The sequence below is a fragment of the Mandrillus leucophaeus genome, unplaced genomic scaffold (assembly GCF_000951045.1).
Source record: "Mandrillus leucophaeus isolate KB7577 unplaced genomic scaffold, Mleu.le_1.0 Scaffold894, whole genome shotgun sequence".
Classification (NCBI taxonomy): Eukaryota; Metazoa; Chordata; class Mammalia; order Primates; family Cercopithecidae; genus Mandrillus; species Mandrillus leucophaeus.
Genome location: NW_012109741.1, coordinates 967119 through 984916, shown reverse-complemented (window position 1 = coordinate 984916; position 17798 = coordinate 967119). Strand labels below are relative to the sequence as shown.

Below are 17798 nucleotides of genomic sequence, written 5' to 3'. Positions count from 1 at the left end.
ACATTCTGGACAGCCCAGGAGAACCCAAAACTTGAAGTATTGCTATGGTCTGAATGTATCCCCCTCGAACTCACATACAAAATGCAATCTGCAACATAATCGTATTGAGAGGTGGGGTCTGCAGGAGACAATTGGGGGCCTTTAGGAGGGGATTAGCATGCTTATAAAGGAAGCTGGAGGAAGCCCATTTGCCCCTTCCACCATGTGAGCACATATAGAAGTCGCCATCTGTGAGGAATGAGCCCTTGCCAGGCACCAAATCTGCTGGCGCCTTCATCTTGGACTTCCCAGCCTCCAGAACTGTAAGCAATCCATTTCTGCTCCTTATAAATCACCCAGTCTAAGGTATTTTGTTAGAGCAATTCAAACAGATTAAGATAATAAGTATCCTAAGAGACTTTGGTGCGTTTCAGAGCCCGAGGTGAGAACACACACAGGTCACTTGTGGAAAGCTACAGTCAGACACACGGTCACCCGCAGCAGTGGGGCAGAGGTGGGTAGTGGCCAGGGAACCCCAAGCACTTACGGGAGCACAGCGATGGCGGCTGCCCTGGGCGGCATGCCGCTGTTCTTCCCAGCCAGGCTCTGGCAGAGCTGGTGAACAGCACCCTTGGCCATGCCGTACCCGATCATACCTGGGAAATGGGGAGAAGATGGCTTAGTGACCACTGGCGGCCAAGGGGACAGCAAGGACATGCAATCTTCTCTTGAGATCTCTCGTCCCTGAAAACTTTATAAATAGCTGTGTCTGGCCTCCTCCAGGCCGGACGCCCTCACCAACCCCCACCAAAAAATGGCACAGAGCCATGAGAAAGAGGGGATGGGAACAGGTGGGTTGGGAGTTATGGCCTCTGGCCAGTTTCCAAGAACACAGGCTTCACACAGGCCACCAGTATGTCCAAGGTGCAGCATTCCAGGGTCCGGAAGAGGCCAGGAAGAAAAGATAAATGAACATTTATGGGGAGAAAGTGAAGGGGACATGACATTTCAAGTGTACCTACTATGCATCTAACACTTAACATTTATTACACAAGCCAAAAGGTTGATTTTATTTTTATTCTTAGGAAACCAAGACTCAGACAGGTTGAGTACATGCCAGGCTCACACACAAACGTGTGCCACAGCTGATGGAGAGGTTAAAGCCCAGGCAAGAACTGGGTTCTGAACCCTTTGATCACTAAATGCTGGTGAGCACCTGGCACACAGAGGCACTTAATGGGACAGCAAAATCAAGCAGTTATTTGTAACACAGGCCTTGAAGTCAAATTAGACACATTCAAGTCCCAGTTCCTCCACTTACCACTAAAGAAATTCTGGGCAAGTTCCCAAAACCTCTCTAATCCTCAGTTGCTGCATCTGTAAAATGGGTTTGAGGTGTTTTCCAACACAATCAATTCTCTAAGTCTCCAGACACCAACTGGGTGTCTGACAATTCACTTAGAACTCCCAGCTAGGTGTGGTACCTCATGCCTTTAATCCCAGCATTTTGGGAAGCTGAGGCGGGAGAATCCTTTGGGCCCAAGAGTTCAAGACCAGCCTGGGCAACATAGTGGGACCCCATCTCTACAAAAATTAGCCATGCCTGGTGGCACATGCCTGTGGTCCCAGCTACTTGGGAAACTGAGGTGGGAGGTTCACTTGAGCCTGGGGGAGGTCAAGGCTGCAATTAGCTATGATCACGTCACTGTACTCCAGTTCGATTTAAGGGCTCAGTCTCACAAGACCGACCCTACTTCAGATGCCAGTCACAAGTCCTGGGCCACTTAGACTTCTGACCAACAGGCTGAATCGGGGGTTTGCACAACAACTTCTTCAGGTGCAATCATTTGCTAGAATGGCTGGAAGAACTCAGGCAAACACTTTTTTTTTTTTAATAGTTCCCGGTTTATTATAATAAAAGGATACAACTCAGGAACAGCCAGGTGGAATGACACAGAGGCAGGGTAGGAGAGGGGGTGGGCATGGAACTTCCATGACTGCTCCAACCACGCCACCCTCCCAGCGCCTCCATGTGTTCAACCCAGACACTCATCACATCTGGAAGGTTTTGTACAGCTTAATCTCCAGCCCCACTCCCTTCCAGGACGTTGGTAAGTGGAGCTGAAATTTCTAACCGCCTAATCGCTTGATCATTCTAGGAGGTAGCTCCATCCTGAGGCTGTCTAGGGGCCTCAACCTACTAATCACCTTATCAGTATAAACTCAGGTGTGATCCAGAGGGGCTCATTACGACACACAGGAATAGAGTACTTAATTCCGAGCACACCCTTAGCACAGGACAGGCACTCAATGAATGTTTCCCATCAAATCAATAGAAGAAATGTGCCCTGGAACTCGACTACCTGGCTTTGTGTCCAGGCTCCGCTGCTTGCTGGTGACTGTCTCTGGGAGAGGCTACTAAACCTTGGAATCCTCAGTTTCCCACTCCATGAAATGAGAATGGCAATCCCAAATCCTAACAACAATCAAATAAAATACCATGTACAAGTGTAGCAGACAGGGAGGGTCTCCAGGGACTACAGGAGTTTCAACAGCTTGAACAATCAGCCTGTTTCACAGCCTGGTTTTTCCCACAACTTGCATGGAATGTAGTCAACTAGTCAGGTGAAACCAGCAACTTAGAGATGATCCCAAGTGGACTTTCCTCATTACCATGCTACAGCTTCATCACCAGAACATGTGACTATGTGCTGGAGTGATGACTCACTGCATCTGTGCCCCTGGGACCCCTCCTCCACGTGCCGTGACACACCCTCTCCCCTCTCCATCACCCCAGGAAACCCTCCTGGGAGAGACACTGCTTTGGAGAATACTTCCAGCATCCTCCTTAATTATGTCAAGTAATAAAGCTCCATTGATTTTTGTTTTCCAGGTTAACAAATCCCCTTTGTACAGTACTGAGCACAGAGGAACACTCAGTCCTGGCCATTATTGTCATTCATGACTCTCAGCAGGTCACTGGCAACTCTTTTTCCACGGACAGCAATAAGGAGTTGCAAAAAGGGTCGTCAACTTGGAATTCAAAAAGTGCAGCCCTAACTCCTGCTTTTCCAGCCACCAAAAAAAAAAATCACAGGTTCTGTAGGCCTGCTTTTTCCATCTGTAAATGGGAGTGGTAACTCAGATCACAATTTATTCACAAGGCCGTGCTGAGGATGGCGGGAGACTGCATCCAAGAAGGGCGTTGGAAACCATGGAGGGCACGCACAGAACCCGATCAGTGCGGAGGGAGCCCAGCCTGGTGTAGCAATGGCTTTGCTCAGCACCTTGCCAGGGAGATGTTCTCCCAGTGACTGCAGCAGGGAGCGGGTGATGCTTCTCCCGCTCTCCCAGCTCATCATTATTCATATTACAATACATGATTCCTCTCCAGATGAAGCAGTCATCTGCGGCCCATCAGGGGCATTTCCTTCCTTATCAGCGATGGAAGGACTGTGACATGATTGGGAAGGTGACAACTCCGGCCTTAACACCATCAAACCAACCTGCCATCACTCTGCTGCCTGTAAAGCCAGAGCCTGGAAAGGGGCAGCCATGGACCACCTGCTCCCGGGCATCAAAGCTCACTTACCACACCCCATGTCACGGAGCCTCTTCCATGTGGGGATCCCTAGGCTCAGTGTTAGAAAGACAAAGAAGCACAAGGCAGCTCTCTGGCTCCCAGGCACGGCACGGCACACCAGAAAGAACCCAGAATCTGGACTTCAAGGCCACGGCTTGGAACCCAGGTGTTTCCTCACCACTGCGACTTGGGCGAGCAGCTCTTTCAGCCTCTGGTGCTTCCCTGCTAAATGGGATCTCATGCCCAGGTCATAGGCTTTCCTGAAGACGACGTGAAACGTGACACGCCTCATGAACTCGAAAGGGCTCTTTCATTCCCAGAAGAAAGTAAGTTCCACAGAGGCAGGGATTTTCATTGTTTTGTTTACCAATGTACCCCAATTCAAAAGGTGGCATTCAATAAATACTTTATTTGGCCAGGTGAGGTAGTTCAGGCTTGTAATCCCAGCAGTTTAGGAGGCTGAGGCAAGTGGATCTCTTGAGCCCAGGAGTTTGAGACCAGCCTGGGCAACATGGCAAAACCCTGTCTCCACAAAAAATACAAACATCAGCCAGGTGTGATGGCGCGCACCTGTAGTCTCGGCTACCCAGCAGGCTGAGGTGGAAGGATGGCTGGAGTCCAGGAGGTCGAGGCTGCAGTGAGCCAAGATCATGCCACTGCACTCCAGCCTGGATGACAGAGCCAGACCATGTCTCCAAAAGAAAAAAAAAAGTAAAATAAATAAATAAATAAATAAATAAATATTTTATTCATTGCTTTCAGAAAAGAGCAATACGTGGGTTTCTCAAAGGAGGATAATGGGGCTTAATCAAATGGTGGGCACTCCAAAACGGTGGGAATGAAAAAACAAACTGGGGCCAGGCACGGTGGCTCACACCTGTAATCCCAGCACTTTGGGAGGCCAAGGCCGGTGGATCACCTGAGGTTGGGAGCTCAACACCAGCCTGACCAACATGGGGAAACCCTGTCTCTACTAAAAATACAAAATTAGCTGGGAGTGGTAGTGCGTGCCTGTAATCCCAGCTGCTCTGGAGGCTGAGGGAACAGAATTGCTTGAATCCGGGAGGCAGAGGTTGTGGTGAGCCAAGATTGCGCCACTGCACTCCAGTCTGGGCAACAAGGGCAAAACTCCGTCTCAAAAACAAAAAAACAAAACGAACAAACTGGTAGCTCTGTTCATTAAAACTATGGTAGGTGATTCTCAGTAATTCATGAGTTTCTCAGTACTCCAGACAAACTAACTTTTAAATTATTTAATCTATGATGAAGTGAAAAGAGTAAGGCACAGAAAAGCCTCTATTGAGTCATCAAATTTTGGTGTTTTTTTTTTTTTTTTTTTTGAGACAATCTTACTCTGTTGCCCAGGCGGGAGTGCAATGGTGCGATCTCAGTTCACTGCATCCTTGACCTCCAGGGCTCAAGCAATCCTCCCACCAAAGCCTCTTTTTTTGTTTGTTTGGAGACAGAGTTTCACTCCAGGCTGGAGTGCAGTGGTACGATCTCGGCTCACTGCAACCACTGCCTCCCAGGTTCAAGCAATTCTCCTGCCTCAGCCTCCTGAGTAGCTGGGATTACAGGTGCCTGCCATGATGCCTGATTATTTTTGTATTCTTTAGTAGAGACAGGGTTTCACCATGTTGGCCAGGGTGGTCTCGAAGTCAGGTGAACCGCCCACCGTGGCCTCCCAAAGTGCTGCGATTACAGGCATGAGCCATCGCACTCTGCCAAATTATGGTGCTTTTTAAAAAGTATATGAGTATGGCATGGGCGCACAGTAGAATGGCACAGAATGCTTCCAGAAGGACACCCAAGAAGCCACCACTGTAGTTGGGTCTGGGAGGGAGTGCCATAGAGATCAGGGGTGTGAGTAGGAGAGCATCTCCCTATTCATTGTGTTTCTTTTAGTGCCAAGTGAATTTTTACTACATGCATTGGTTAGTTTTCCAACTTAAATATTGATTAATTAAATTACTTAAATAAAAACTAAGACCGTGCCTTCTTAGCTTTTCCCATAAGCTCTACTTGTCAAAGCAAGTCCTTTTCCAAGACCCTATTTGAATCATCTCCCTCAACAAAACCTTTTCAGAGGTGGACTCACCCCGCCAGGAGCACTGTGCTTAAACTGTAATTTAGCCCGGTCTCACACTCACACCACCCGCACGCCTGCTGCCCGCAGAAGGCTCTCAATATAATTATATTATCTCAATAGAACTATAAAATTATCTCAACATAATTATATTATCAGTAATTGCTATAATTACTGATTATAATTATATATTAATTACTGATCAACTTATCACTCAGACCCATCTGCTACTAACTAGCCAGGTTGTCTTACAGAAAGCACCTAAAATCACTGAACTTTGGTTTTTTCCCTCTATAATCAAGGGAAAATAATAGCACCTACTTTACAGACACCTCTGGTGATGAAATAAGATCAAGCTTAGCCCGACAAGCCAAGCACCCAGAAGACAGATGCCTAAAAAGATTTCTTCCTTTTTCTCCAAGTCTATGGAGGTATAACTGAAATACAACAAACTTAAACATGTTTAGGGTGTACCATTTGAGCAAATTTTGACATTGTGTATACCTGCTACCGATTGGTCTTCCCTTCCTCCCACTATTTGATGACTATTTGCTGACTGAATCAAGGGTTGCCTTTTATTAGGGTAGGTTTCCCTCTGCCCTGCAGGCATGTGGCAGGAATGAGGTCTCTTTCCTCTTTATGTTCCCCCACTGCACCCAACTGTAGCTGCTCGCTAAATGCTGCTATCATAGCAACAAGAAGGAAGGGTGAATCACTGTAAACCTCTCCACCTTCTGAAAACCACTGTTTCTTCTAGAGGTCATAGGCCTCCCTAAAATCCTTGGCATACACACTGTTTAAAATGTAATCGCTGTGGAGGCATCACAGGTCCAGCAGGAGGCGGGAGGATCACAGCCCAGCCAAGGAACCAATCACAAAACTGCTTCAACAACAACCTCAAATTGCAAAAGAAGGTCAAGGTCTCAAAGAGCTATTTGGAAGCACAAGAAGAATATTTCACCATCCCTAGCTTCTCTGTTTAATCAGGGGGCAGTACAAAAACATAACAAACTCTTCAGTGATTAAAATAAACCAGGGCATAAGTGCTCATTAATCCAGCCCTGGTCCTCAAAGTCCCAGAGCTCTCTCTTCACTCCATTCAAACAACACAACACAAGAGCAGGGACTCTGACGAAGGAAAGAAACAAGCAAATGGCAACCGTAATGGCCTAGTTCTATAGAATGACCTTTCCTTGGGCACACAAAACGAGTTATTTGCAAGACATGGAAAAAAGGCATTTCACTAAGAAGGTCAACACTTCCAAATTATTAAATAATCAGTGAGGTCCCCCAAAAGTGATTTCCAATCACAGCACAGATCCTTTAATGGTAAACAAAAGTGACCACCATTTTAATACAGTTTGTCCTACATTAGACAGTCTAGAAATACAACTTTGGAAATAGGAGGGTGAGGTTTTCTCCGTATCCTTCCAAGTGAAAAACTTCTCATGTGCGAACAAATCTTCTTGAGTTTGAGGGACTATTAATCCTGATTCATCGTTTACTTTCAAATTGTAGATCAATTTCCCCAGATTTTTCTGAGGTCTGCAGCATACTTAAAAGATCTCATGACTCAAATTATTAATAGCTTAACAAAATCTAACTTAAGAGCTTAGAGATGAACAAATTCATTAACATCTGAGGCAGGAACAGCTGGGCAGAAATAAGCCTGGAGTAAATAATAATAACGGCTCACACTGTTGACTCTCTGTAATACCTTTCTCGTCCGTTTAGATCCGTTAAGACATTTACAAGGCACAACCACCATATATATAAAGGAGACATTATTTAACCTTATTTTATAGATAACAAAATGGAGGCTCAGAAGGCGAAGTAACTTACCAAATGTGTAAGTGGCAGAGCCTTACCAGAAGACCAATGTGCATGGTTCCAGAGCCTACAGTCTTAACCACTACCCAAAATGTAATCAAAGGATACTTGCAAACCAAAGGAAAGTAGGAGACTCTTCTGTCATTTAGAAAAATCAGTCTTTCCATATAGCTTAGAAGGTAGATAAGCTCTGGAAAACTCTGTAATTTTGAGTTGGTCTGGTGATCATTTCTAGGCCTTCTCCCTGCAGAAAATAAAACTCTCTTCCTCCTCATCAAAAAAAAAAAGAAAAAAAGAAAAACCAGTCTTTCCATCCTAGGATTTTGTTTTTTTTAAATGTCAAGCTATGACTCCTTTCTCTGTTTACTTTCTAGTGCCTCTGCCCATGTCATCTAAAATAAAAATCAGATCTCAACCAACCAGACAGCTAACATTTACACAGCTTTAATGATTGCTATGGCCACGGACTTGTAACATCACACGCTCTAAGAAACGGAAGAAGAAAATGAGAGGCAAGGTATTGCTAGCAGTCACGGCCTCACAGTTCGGTGAGTTACATTTAAATTGAGAAGGGGCCTGGCGTAGTGGCTCGTGCCGGTAATACTCAGTGCTCTGGGAGGACAAGGCAAAGGCATCACCTGAAGCCAGGAATTTGAGACCAGCCTGGGCACCATAGCGAGACCCTGTTTCTACCAAAAATAGAAAAATGAGCCAGGCATGGCCGTGTGTGCCTGCAGTCCCAGCTACTCAGGAGGCCAAGGCAAAGGACTGCTGGAGCCCAGGCATTCCAAGCTGCCGTGAGCTAGGATCATACCACTACATTCCTGCCTGGGTGAGAGACCCTGTCTCTAAAAAAATAAATAACTGAGAAGGGTCCCAAGGTCTCTGCCACTTACTAGAGAGTCAAAGAAAGCTCCCATTTTTCTTAAAGAAGAGTTCAACTTAGATAGTTGAGGCAGACACTTCCTGCCTCCCTATGCTGCCGCTTTCTACGCCGGCTGAAATTCCTTTAGCCCTATCCCACAGGGAGTGTTACGGGCTGAAATGCATCCCCCCAACATTCATATATTGCAGTCCTAATTCCCAGTACCTCAGAATGTGACTGTATTCGAAGGTCTTTAAAGAGGCAACAAAGTCAAAATGAGCTCATTAAGGTGGGCCCTAGTCCAACATGCCTGGTGTCCTTAAAAGAGGAGGAAACGAGGACACAGACACGCAGGGGGAAGACCACGTGCAGACAAAAGGAGAAGGCAGCCATCTATAAGAGGATTCAGAAGGAGCCAGCCCCGCGGATACCTTGATCTCCAGACTTTTAGCCTCCAGAGTTACGAGAAAATAAATCTCTGTTGTTTAAGCCACCCAAGCAAATGAATACTGGTCATAAAAAGTGCAAAAGAAATGACATAATGGAAAAAGCACACAGTTGGTAAATTATTAGGGTTTTGGTTCGAGTCAGTCTGCAACTTACTTACTGCACAAACCCAGACAAGTTACTTAACTCTCCAAGTTTTAGTTTCCTAACCTGTAAACTGAAAAAGATAATATTGATGAGATTAAAGTGAGAATATATGTGAAGTGAAAAGAGTGAAGACTTTTATAAGACCTACCATTTATTGTGAATAACAGTAAGACTTACCACTTATGGGTGCCTACCATGTGGACTTTCTACATAGCAACACCTCTACAGTTTTACAGCACTCTTCAAGTTAGATGTCATTGTCACTATTTTACAATTAAGGAAACTAGAGTAGACATCTGGTCAGAGACCGAGGAACTGGTTCAGGGTCACACATCCAGGGTAAAGAATCCACCCTCAACCCTCTCATTCCCCTTTTTTTTTTTTTTAATGTAGAGACAGGGGCTCACTATGTTGCCCAGGCTGGTCTTGAACTCCTGGGCTCAAGCAATCCTCCTGCTTCGGCCTCCCAAAAGTGCTGGAATTACAGGTGTGAGCCACCGTACTGGCCAAACGAACCTCTCTCATTCTAAAACCTATGCTATTTCCAGCTGCTAAGCTGCTTCCCTGGAACACATGGATACAATGTGATACTAATAATCCATGTTGATTAATTTCCACTACACCATTCATTCCAGTGTAGATCACAGATAAATACACTAAATGGGGGGTGCCAGATCACCGTGTTCCTTACCACCATAAACATGAGGACAGGCAAACAAAAGATCGGACCTCTTCTCCCTAAAATGATTCAGGCCCAAAAGAAGGCAAAATCCATCAATCTGTGAAGCACCTTAGAGGGTAAAGGCTTTAACAATCCTCATCCCATGAAGTGCCCAGCAGCCCCAGCAAGCAAGGTAAGCACCCCCACTTCACAGATGGGGAAATAAAGGCTTACCAGGAGTCCCATCCAGAGCAGCCTTTGCGCCAGCCAAGGTCAGGAGGCCTCCTTCCTTGAGATGCTTGGTAGCCAGATGGCTGGAGATGGTCGAGGTCCATATGCTCTGCTTCCACATCAGGTCACAGTTCTTAAAGAGAGCTGAGGGAAAAAACATGTGGGCTCAGCATTCCCAGAAAAGAAACCAAAAGGTGAGCTCAACTCATACAGCCCCACAACCAGGGAAGCCCTCTCTCCTGGTCCCCAGGTCCCTGTCTACAGCAAGGTCTAATACAAACAGCACAGGGATCAGTGGTGAGAGACACGGGTTCAAACTCAGGCCATGGGATCGCCCAAGGTTCAGCCTCCTTACCTATACACTGGCAAAATGTTGGCCAATAAATTTTAGCAAATAAACCTGGAGTTCACTGATTTGCTGGACTGGCTTTAATTCAAAGATTGTTTTGTTTTATGAATGGTATCAGATTTGTAATAAGAACCTGTATGTCTACGTCAGGTTTTCTCTGTGATAAAAATCCAAGGGCCTATTACTATACAGCTATAAAGAGGGTTTTCACTGAGCTACATAATTCATGGCTGAAAGTTTAACGTTAGCTTTAAAGACTCTTTAAAAGAAAGCTAAAATAACAACCATTTCACACTTGTTTTAACTCCCTGGCCTTGCCAGAGACATAAGGAAGAACAAATGGTAACATATGTCACACCACCAACTGGGCGACTCAAAGGGCATGTGGTACCTGGTGATCCAAAACGGACGTCCTCCTGATATAGGAGGGGTCGGTAGGTGATAAACAAGGAATTGCGTTTCCCCACTAAAAAGACTAGGAAAAAACCTGATGGATCCACATTTATCATTTCTTGCTCCCGAAACACACAAAAAGGTTATCAAGCTGTTTTGCTAACCTGATCACCTCACAAAGCACTACTCTCACGTTGACATGTGGGTCGCAGAATATCAATGTATTTTTAAATGGCTTTGGCTAATAAATGTAGAAGGGAGGACAGAATCAGAAAACTACCATTTTTGGACCCCTGATAGAATAAGTGCTTCAGGCAGAGATTATCAACGGATGCGAAAAACCACTGGGTGAAAAGTATAATACTTGGGAAACAGGACATTGACACACAATACTACAGTACCATACATCCCACATATGAATTACTTCTGCAAACAGAAAAAAAGTACCTTTATAATGGAAGTCTGGCAGTTGCCATCTCAACCAAGCATCCAATTTGGCATCCCTAAGGGTAGGGCAAGCTGCCATGCTGAGCTTCCCAGGTGATGCCATGTTAAGCTTCCCAGGTGACGGCATATAAGGTACACACCATCACTCAGGAAGAATTCGCACCTCAAGAATGTTTATGCTAAATCTAACTGAGTTTCTGGACCCAAATTCCAGTTCATGGGGAATACCAAGGATAGAGGAACAAGTCAAACAGCACCTTAAAAAAAAGTTCAGACAAGTTCAGAATGTGAGACACGCTATATGAAAACTCCCAAGGACTTGACACAAAGTCTTATCACAGGGAGTTTTTTTTTTATTCTACATTTTCTAGATTGAGACTAAAAACAACATAATGCAGTACATAAACCTTGAGTGGAATATGTTTAGGGAAAAAGAATTATAACAGACATGGAATAAACTGGGGTAATTTTAATGTGGGCTCAATATCATTAATCTTAGATAATCACTGTTAATTTTCTTAGGTACAATGGTACCATAAAGTAGGACGGGCTTATTCTTTGGAGAAACATGCTGAAATATAGTGAGGCATAAACTTACTTTCAAACAGTTAACAAAAAAATGCACAAAGTACACAGGCACAAGAAAACAAGCTCAACTCAAGTACAGCAAATGTTAACAGTTACTGAATCTAGATGGAGCATATAAGGGTGTTCACTGAACTGTTCTTTCAACTTTTCCGGTATGTTTAGAAATGTTCATAATGAAAAGTTGAAAAATAGGCCAGGCGCAATGGCTCACACCTGTAACCCCAGCACTTTGGGAGGCTGACAGGGGTGGATCACCTGAGGTCAAGAATTCAAGACTAGCCTGACCAACATGGTGAAACCCCGTCTCTACCAAAAATACAAAAAATTAGCTGGGTGTGCTGGTGGGCACCTGTAATCTCAGCTACTCGGGAGGCTGAGGCAGAAGAATTGCTTGAACCTGAGGGGCGGAGGTTGCAGTGAGCTGAGATTGCACCATTGCACTCTAGCCTGGCGACAGAGCAAGACTCTGTCTTAAAGAAAAGAAAAGAAAAGAAAAGAGAAAAGAAAAGGAAAAGAAAAGATGAAAAAAGGAATCAGCTTTAGTAAAAACTCAAGTTTGACTTCTTCTGACTTTCTAAATGATCTCTGCACTTCCTACACATCCTCCAATGCCTGAATAGCACATGACCTGGGGCACAGGCCACGCTGATTTCATTCTGCCTCGACTTTAAACTCAAACTCAATGCCCCCGTCCCCTCACGTCCTCTAGGGAAAGTTTCTTTTTTATCCATAAAATGGATTAAGAGCATTAATCACTCTCTCCCCGAGCAACTGTAAAGATTCTGGGATATGTACAGAAACACAGCTGGCCTGTCACCTAGTCCATACACAATCCTTGTCAGCTGGACAAAGAACAGAGCAGAACGAATGAGTGACTCAGGACAGGACTCACACTTGGATTTGGCATTGCCCCCGGCCCATCCTCCAGCAACGCAAAGAATTGCATCCACCTTCTCTTCACCCAAGAGCTTTCCAACCTCAGCAGTCACCTTCAACACAGGAACAAAAAAAATGTATAAACTGTAAGGTAAGCCAACACAGGCTAGCATCTTTACAGATACTCAGTTTCTTTTTGTCTTCTTTTTAAGCCAGTTTACAGGACCTGGCAATTAACACTTTGAAAATTAGGTGGAAGACTAAGCTCTGATGAGCATTTCAGACTTTGAAGCCCAAGTACACTTCAGTGTAATTTTTAAAACACAATCTAGAGTCTCTCTGTATACATTCTGAAAGGTGGAGGCATGAGCATCCCTTGAAATAAAACAATTAATAAATGAAAGTAGGGAAAGATTAAAAAAAAAAATCACCTAGAGCTTCACTGCCCATACTTAACATCCTGGTATATTTCTTTCCAGACTTTCTTCACAAATCACAGAATTAGAATCCAAAAAGAAGATCAACCCTATTTTCCCCACCCCCATCCAAAAATCCCTTTAACTGCAACTCTGAAAAAAATGCCAATGAAAAATTGTAAGAAAAAGTGAGAGAAAGAAAAAATACAGTCAATAGCAATATGTTGGTAATATTAAGTACATGGGGGTTCACTTTAATGATCTCTCTGCTTCTGTTTGTTTGAGATTTTAAAGCATTGAAAATACAGGTGCCCTCTCGTTATAATTTATTAAAAGAACAGTCTGTCAGGACAGGCAATTCTGGCCATCCACCATGACCCTTCCATATTTCTCTGGAATGGCCGAGACAACACATCCCAATTGCTTCATTAAGATCAATCTTCTTAAGAGTTCTTTTTTTTTTCTTTTTTGAGATGGAGTTTTGCTCGTCTCCCAGGCTAGAGTGCAATGGCGCAATCTCAGCTCACTGCAACCTCCACCTCCCGGGTTCAAGCAATTCTCCTGCCTCAGCTTCCTGAGTAGCTGGGATTACAGGTGCCTGCCACCACACCCAGCTAATTTTTGTATTTTTAGTAAAGATGGGGTTTCGCCATGTTGGCCAGGCTTGTCTCAAACTCCTAACCTCAGGTGATTCGCCTGCCTCGGCCTCTCAAAGTGCTGGGATTACAGGATTGAGCTACCAGGCCTGGCTCAATCTTAAGATTTAAGTCAGCCTGGGCACAGTGGCTCATGCCTGTAGTCCCAGCACTTTGGGAGGCAGAGGCAGAAGGATCACTTCAGCCCAGGAGTTCAAGACCAGCCCGGGCAACATAACAAGATCTCATCCCTACATTTAATTTTTTTTAAAAAAAGACTGAAATCAACACCGTGTGTCTCTCCCAGCAGGAACATTTCAGTTGATTACCTCTTTCCCCAGTTTCATGACAAAACTGAATGTTACGCTGTTTGTTCAGAAATTCTGAAGGTTGGGGGTATGGTGGAGAAGGTACTCCTCTTCCTTTGGTGGAGTAGCGGAAGAGGGAAGAGACTTTCAAAGCTAAGTTTACAAGCACAAACGCATCTCTCAGTCTCTGTCTTAGAGATGCACTCTACTGTCAAGCCTTGGGTGGGGACAACCTCCACATTCAATCTACAGGGACATTAGAAACCTGTAATTAATCAGAGCAGAAGAGACACAGAACAGACACCAATTACAGAGACCCGCACCTGGCAGGGCTGGGGCTCTCCAAGCCCAGGCACAGCCCTTCCACTTCGTTTTGGCTTTTATTACTTCATTTTTTGTTTGTTTTGTAGAGAAGGTTAGGCTCTGTTGCCCAGACTGGAGGGCAGTGGTATGATCTTGGCTCACTGCAATCTCTGCCTTCCAAGCTCAAGCCACCCTCCCACCTCAGCCTCCCAAGTAGCTGGGACTACAGTGCCACCACATTCAGCTAATTTTTGTATTTTTTTGTAGAGATGGGGTTTCGCCATGTTGCACAGGCTGGTCTCAAACTCCTGGGCTCAAGTGATCCTCCTGCCTCAGATTCCCAAAGTGCTAGGATTACAGGTGTGAGCCCCTGCACCCAGCCATTTTAGCCTTTATTACTTTATTCACATGAAACGATTTTGCTTTAAGGCATCTTAGCATAGCAGTTAAGAGAACAGCTGTCAGACCCCCACTGCCCGTGTCCAAATACTGGCTATGCAACCTTTTATCTGTTTGACCTTGGACAAATACCAGGGCCTTTCTGTGCCTCAGTTACCCCCTTTTAAACACAAAGCTGGCCATAAACTATAAAATACAAAATTACCTAAACTTGTAAAAGGAGTAACATACAATATGCATAGAAAAAGACAAGAAAATAGGCCAAAACATTAACAGTGAACTAATTCAAAACGATTATATAATTTATCTTTGTATCATTTCTCACTTTTTCCAAATTTTCCTCAATGAGCATAAATGGCTTTCCTAATTAGAGAAACAACAGCTTTAAAAAAAGGAAGAACAGGCCAGGCGCAGCGGCTTATGCCTGTAAACCGAGCACTTTGGGAGGCCGAGGCAGGCTGATCACAAGGTCAGGAGTTCAAGACCAGCCTGGCCAACATGGTGAAACCCTGTCTCTACTAAAAATACAAAAAATTAGCCGGACGTGAAGGTGGGCACGGTGGCGGGCACCTGCAATCCCAGCTACTCGGGAGGCTGAGGCAGGAGAATTGCTTTAACCTGGGAGGCAGAGGTTGCAGTGAACAGAGATCGCACCACTGCACTAGAGCCTGGGTGACAGAACAAGACTCCATCTCGGGGAAAAAAAAAAAAAAGAAAGAACATACAGCCAGTGGTCACCTCTCCCCAGGGCTCCCCTCACAACGTTTGGGGGCCTTTTTGAAATTACCTGGTCAGCCTGCTCAGTGAACGAGTCTGTCATTTTAACAACGATGCTAGCGCTGGCCTCTTCATTCTCCACCACATCAATGCTGGCAACCCACTGGAAGGAGAAAACAGCTTTGGTTAAGAAGCAGTGAGTTGTTATTCCATGAAAGAGTCACACATAGAAATGAGGGGAGGTGGCCAGGTGTAGTGGTTCACGTCTGTAATGGCAGCACTCTGGGAGCTGATGTGGGAGGATCTCTTGAGGCCAAGAGTTTGAGACCAGCCTGGGCAACACAGCAAGACCTGGTCTGTACAAAAAATGCTAAAATTAGCCAGGTGTGGTGGCACATGCCTGTAGTCCCAGCTACCCAGGAGGTTGAGGTGAGAGGGTCACTTGAGCCCAGGAGTTGGAGAGTGCAGTAAGCTATGATCGCACCACTGTACTCCGGGCTGGGCGGCAGAAGGAGGCCTTAACCCCATTTAAAAAAAAAAAAGAAAGAAAGAAAAAGAAAGGAGGAGACTGGAGACAGGTAAGAAGCTTAAATGAAAACTCACCAGAGAAAGAAACTAGCAACCCGACCTCTCTCAAATGTTCCAGGGACACCTGTCTTTGGCCAGCCTACGCCATATTGGGCTCCATCCCAGGCCCTCCTACCTCCAAACACTCCCCTCCTCCTCCACATTCACCTCTAAAACACAAACCCTGCCGTTACCCAAATCTGCAATTGTAACAGAACACAGCAATAAATAGGGGGAAAAAATAAGTGCAGCTGTGTTCTAATAAATCTTCAGAGCTGAAATGTGAATTTCATATAATTTTCACATATAACAAAATATCTTTCCTCATTTGATTTTACTTTCAACCACCTGAAAATGTAAAACCATTCTTAAGTCTTGGGCTGCACAAAAATAGGTGGCAGACCAGATTCAGCCCACAGAGGATCCCTGCCCTACAGCAGACAGGGATGGGTTTTAGGATTGGAAATCAGACAGATCAGGTTTGAATCCCAGCTCTGCCAGATGGCGTTCTCACTCTGATGTTGGGCAGCGGTTCCCAACAAAAGAGGTTGTTTGTTGATGATTAACAGGGGCAGTGTAAGAATTAAATGAAATGGAAGAAGAGAAAGCTCCTGGCACAGGTGATGCTCAGTCCTTACTCAGGGTCTCTTGGTCTGAAGTCCGCAGAGATAATTATCTCTACCATAAGCTGTAAACACAGCATCTATTCATCAACATTTGTTATATTATTAATTAACTTGTTATCCCACGGGGGATTCTGAAACAATGAAAAGTCTCCATCATCCTAGCCCTCCCTAAGATGGCAGGAAGAATTTGGAGTAGAAAGACCAAGAGCCAGAGGTAAACCAGCTCTCCAGATTCTGCCAAGACCAAGTGCCACCACCAGGAGAAAGCACAGCCTTCACCCTCTAACACATGACACTAACGGGATCTACTACCTTAAAGTTACTGGGAGCATTAAGAGTCTGTGGGAACTCTGGTACTGGGAGCACAGTGCCTGGCCCTTGGCAGAAGTGCTGCCTCTGTCACCACCATACATCTCTTGACGACCTGGGAATGCGCCCTTATCAGTGTCCCCAGGCTCTGAGCACATGGGTGGCAGGAAGGGAGTGGTGTGACTGAATTATTTAGAAGCATATTCCTGTACCAGATTCTGAGCAAGGAGAAAACCTTGATAAATATACACTATTTGGGTGATGGTTACACTAAAAGCCCAGACTTCACCACTACACAACATATCCATGTAACTAAACTGTACTTGTGCCCCTAAATCTATAAAAATTAGATAAGTAAGTTTTTTTGGGTTTTTGTTTTTTTTTTTTTAAAGAAAATCCTGAGATCCTTTTTCTGGTCCCAGGGGAACTCTTGCCCAGGCTGCTGCTGCTGCTAAGCTCCCAGAACGCTGCCCCTGGCAGGGTCTCCACCGGGAAAGTGCTGAGGTCTGCTGAGCGGCTGGGGTCAAGGGTCTTTGGCCATGGATCAGCTCTGCTCCGACTTGCTGCCTCCTGGAAACTGACACCTGACTATGCAAAGTAGTTGAAATAGTCTTTGCAAAGCAAAGAAGCCGTCAGCGTTTTCCCGTGCTGAGAATTCAAACTGTCAGATCCAAGGGGGCTAAAAGAACAGGGGTGGGTAGTAACAGTAACATTAATAACCAGCATTTAAACAGTTTTTACCAGGCGTCAGGTAATTTATGTGCAACACCAATTATCTCATCTAATCCTCGCAACTCTCACTATCAGAATCTCCATTTTACAAATGGGGAAACTGAGGTCCTAGGGCGTTAAGTAATCAATACGCGGTCTCACGACTAGTAACCAGGACTGGGCTGTCTCATTCCAAAGCCTCCCTTTTACACTCTCTCTCCGTCCTCTCACCCCCGCTCCCGTTCCTCCCCTTTGGAATTCTCTTCCGAGTCACGCCGGACTTTTTGGGTCTGGTGGAGGCCCACGGAGCACCTCCTTGGAGAGC

General features: G+C 45.1%; 1 protein-coding gene across 1 annotated transcript in view; it reads right to left on the bottom strand.

The window, feature by feature from the left end:
* The window catches only part of QDPR (quinoid dihydropteridine reductase), a 25159-nt gene that overhangs the window by 5318 nt on the left and 2043 nt on the right, over positions 1–17798 (bottom strand). Inside the window, exons 2-7 of the mRNA XM_011969493.1 lie at positions 17705–17788; positions 16865–16980; positions 15331–15440; positions 12499–12595; positions 9833–9973; positions 526–635 (exon numbers count right to left, since the gene is read on the bottom strand). Coding sequence (XP_011824883.1) covers positions 526–635; positions 9833–9973; positions 12499–12595; positions 15331–15440; positions 16865–16980; positions 17705–17788 — 658 coding nt within the window. The remainder of the gene's footprint in view (positions 1–525; positions 636–9832; positions 9974–12498; positions 12596–15330; positions 15441–16864; positions 16981–17704; positions 17789–17798) is intronic.